At 62.4% G+C, this 1,326-nt stretch overlaps 1 protein-coding gene across 2 annotated transcripts in view; it reads right to left on the bottom strand.

Moving 5' to 3' along the window:
- Positions 1 to 649: 649 nt before the first annotated feature.
- ACY1 (aminoacylase 1) overlaps positions 650 to 1,326 on the bottom strand; it is a 4,374-nt gene continuing 3,697 nt past the window's right edge. For both annotated transcript variants that reach the window (XM_009079756.1, XM_009079755.1), the window contains 3 exons: positions 1,281 to 1,324; positions 955 to 1,015; positions 650 to 814 (listed from right to left, as the gene is read on the bottom strand). In XM_009079756.1, the coding sequence (XP_009078004.1) occupies positions 650 to 814; positions 955 to 1,015; positions 1,281 to 1,324 (270 nt within the window). The remainder of the gene's footprint in view (positions 815 to 954; positions 1,016 to 1,280; positions 1,325 to 1,326) is intronic.

The raw sequence follows: 1,326 nt of genomic DNA on the forward strand, positions 1-1,326 counted from the left end.
GGGAGGGAGGGAGCAGGATGAGCCCCAGCATCGGTACCCCGAGGCTCACTGTGGGTAGAGGCCCCACAGCCTGCCTGGGCAGGATCCTGCCTGCACTGCTGTCCCCTGGGCCCAATGAACCCAGGGGAGCAGGGAGCACCCTAGCAGATCCCACTGCACAAGGAAATCTGTGGTGTCTGGGTGAGACCCCGCAGGCAGCACCACGGACAGACAGAAAGACCACACTGCTCCTGGCTGTGCTTACCAAGGAGATTTATTGACTTGCACGGGGAAGATGGGCAGCACTGGCCCCAGCTACCCAGGCAAGCAGGCAGAGAGGCAGGATGAGGCATGGACAGGCAGAGCGGGGCACTGGCCAGCCCCTAAGTGCCCAGCCAGCACAGCCAGAGGTGGCACAGGGACAGGAGGAGGCACTGCTGACACAGGAAAGGCTGGAGGCACCTAGGCACGAGGCTCTGCTGGCATCTAGGCAAGGGGGACACAACGCCCCGGGCCCCACCATCAGGCCAGCCCTGAACACAGCCAACATGGCATGATGCCATCTGTCTCCCGGCACGCTGGCAGGCATTTGCTGTGCCCAACCCCTGCCCCCTTTTCAAAGCCTTGTACCCGCTGCTTGGCACTGCCTATCCTGCCCCTTGCCAGGCACTCAGCTCTCATTGGGCAGCGGGGGCACGGAGGCCAGGGCGGTCAGGAGGCGGGAGTAGATCTCGATGCCCCGCAGGAAGACTTGCTCGTTGAGGAATTCGTTGTGGTCGTGGAGCAGCACTGGGGTGCGGTTCATGGGCGAGAAGCCAATAGCAGGATGCCCTGCCTGGAGATGGGGAGGTACAGGGTGAGGTCAGAGCTGGGATGGGCACTACATGCCTCCCTCCACCTGGACACAGCTCCTGCTTGGGGCTGCAGGTCTCACCCCAGGGTGGGGACCCACAGGCAGACAGGCATCACACTCACCGCGCGGATGTAGCGGCTGTCAGTGGCAGCTGGGAAGATTTCGAGCTTGAGTTGCAGCTTCCTGACAAGTGAGACACTGTGTCAGCATGGGCATGGGGGTAGCCAGGTCCTCTGCCCTCCTCCCACTCCATGGGCATAGAGACTCTGCCAGGAAGTCCCTCAGCCCAATTCCATCCCTTCTTGGGGAGCACAGGGAGATGCTTTGGCACAGCACAGGGCACCCCATCCCACCCTCTGCCGTGACCCCAGAGACTGCCAGAGATCCCCCGGCTCACAACAAAGGCTATCCTTGCCAGGGTCCTGCCTTTCCTGGGGACACTACTCACATGTCCCTGCAGACCCCACTGAAGGCCTTCCACCATGGGTCTGACT

Source organism: Acanthisitta chloris, unplaced genomic scaffold, assembly GCF_000695815.1.
Source record: "Acanthisitta chloris isolate BGI_N310 unplaced genomic scaffold, ASM69581v1 scaffold12268, whole genome shotgun sequence".
Taxonomy (NCBI): Eukaryota; Metazoa; Chordata; class Aves; order Passeriformes; family Acanthisittidae; genus Acanthisitta; species Acanthisitta chloris.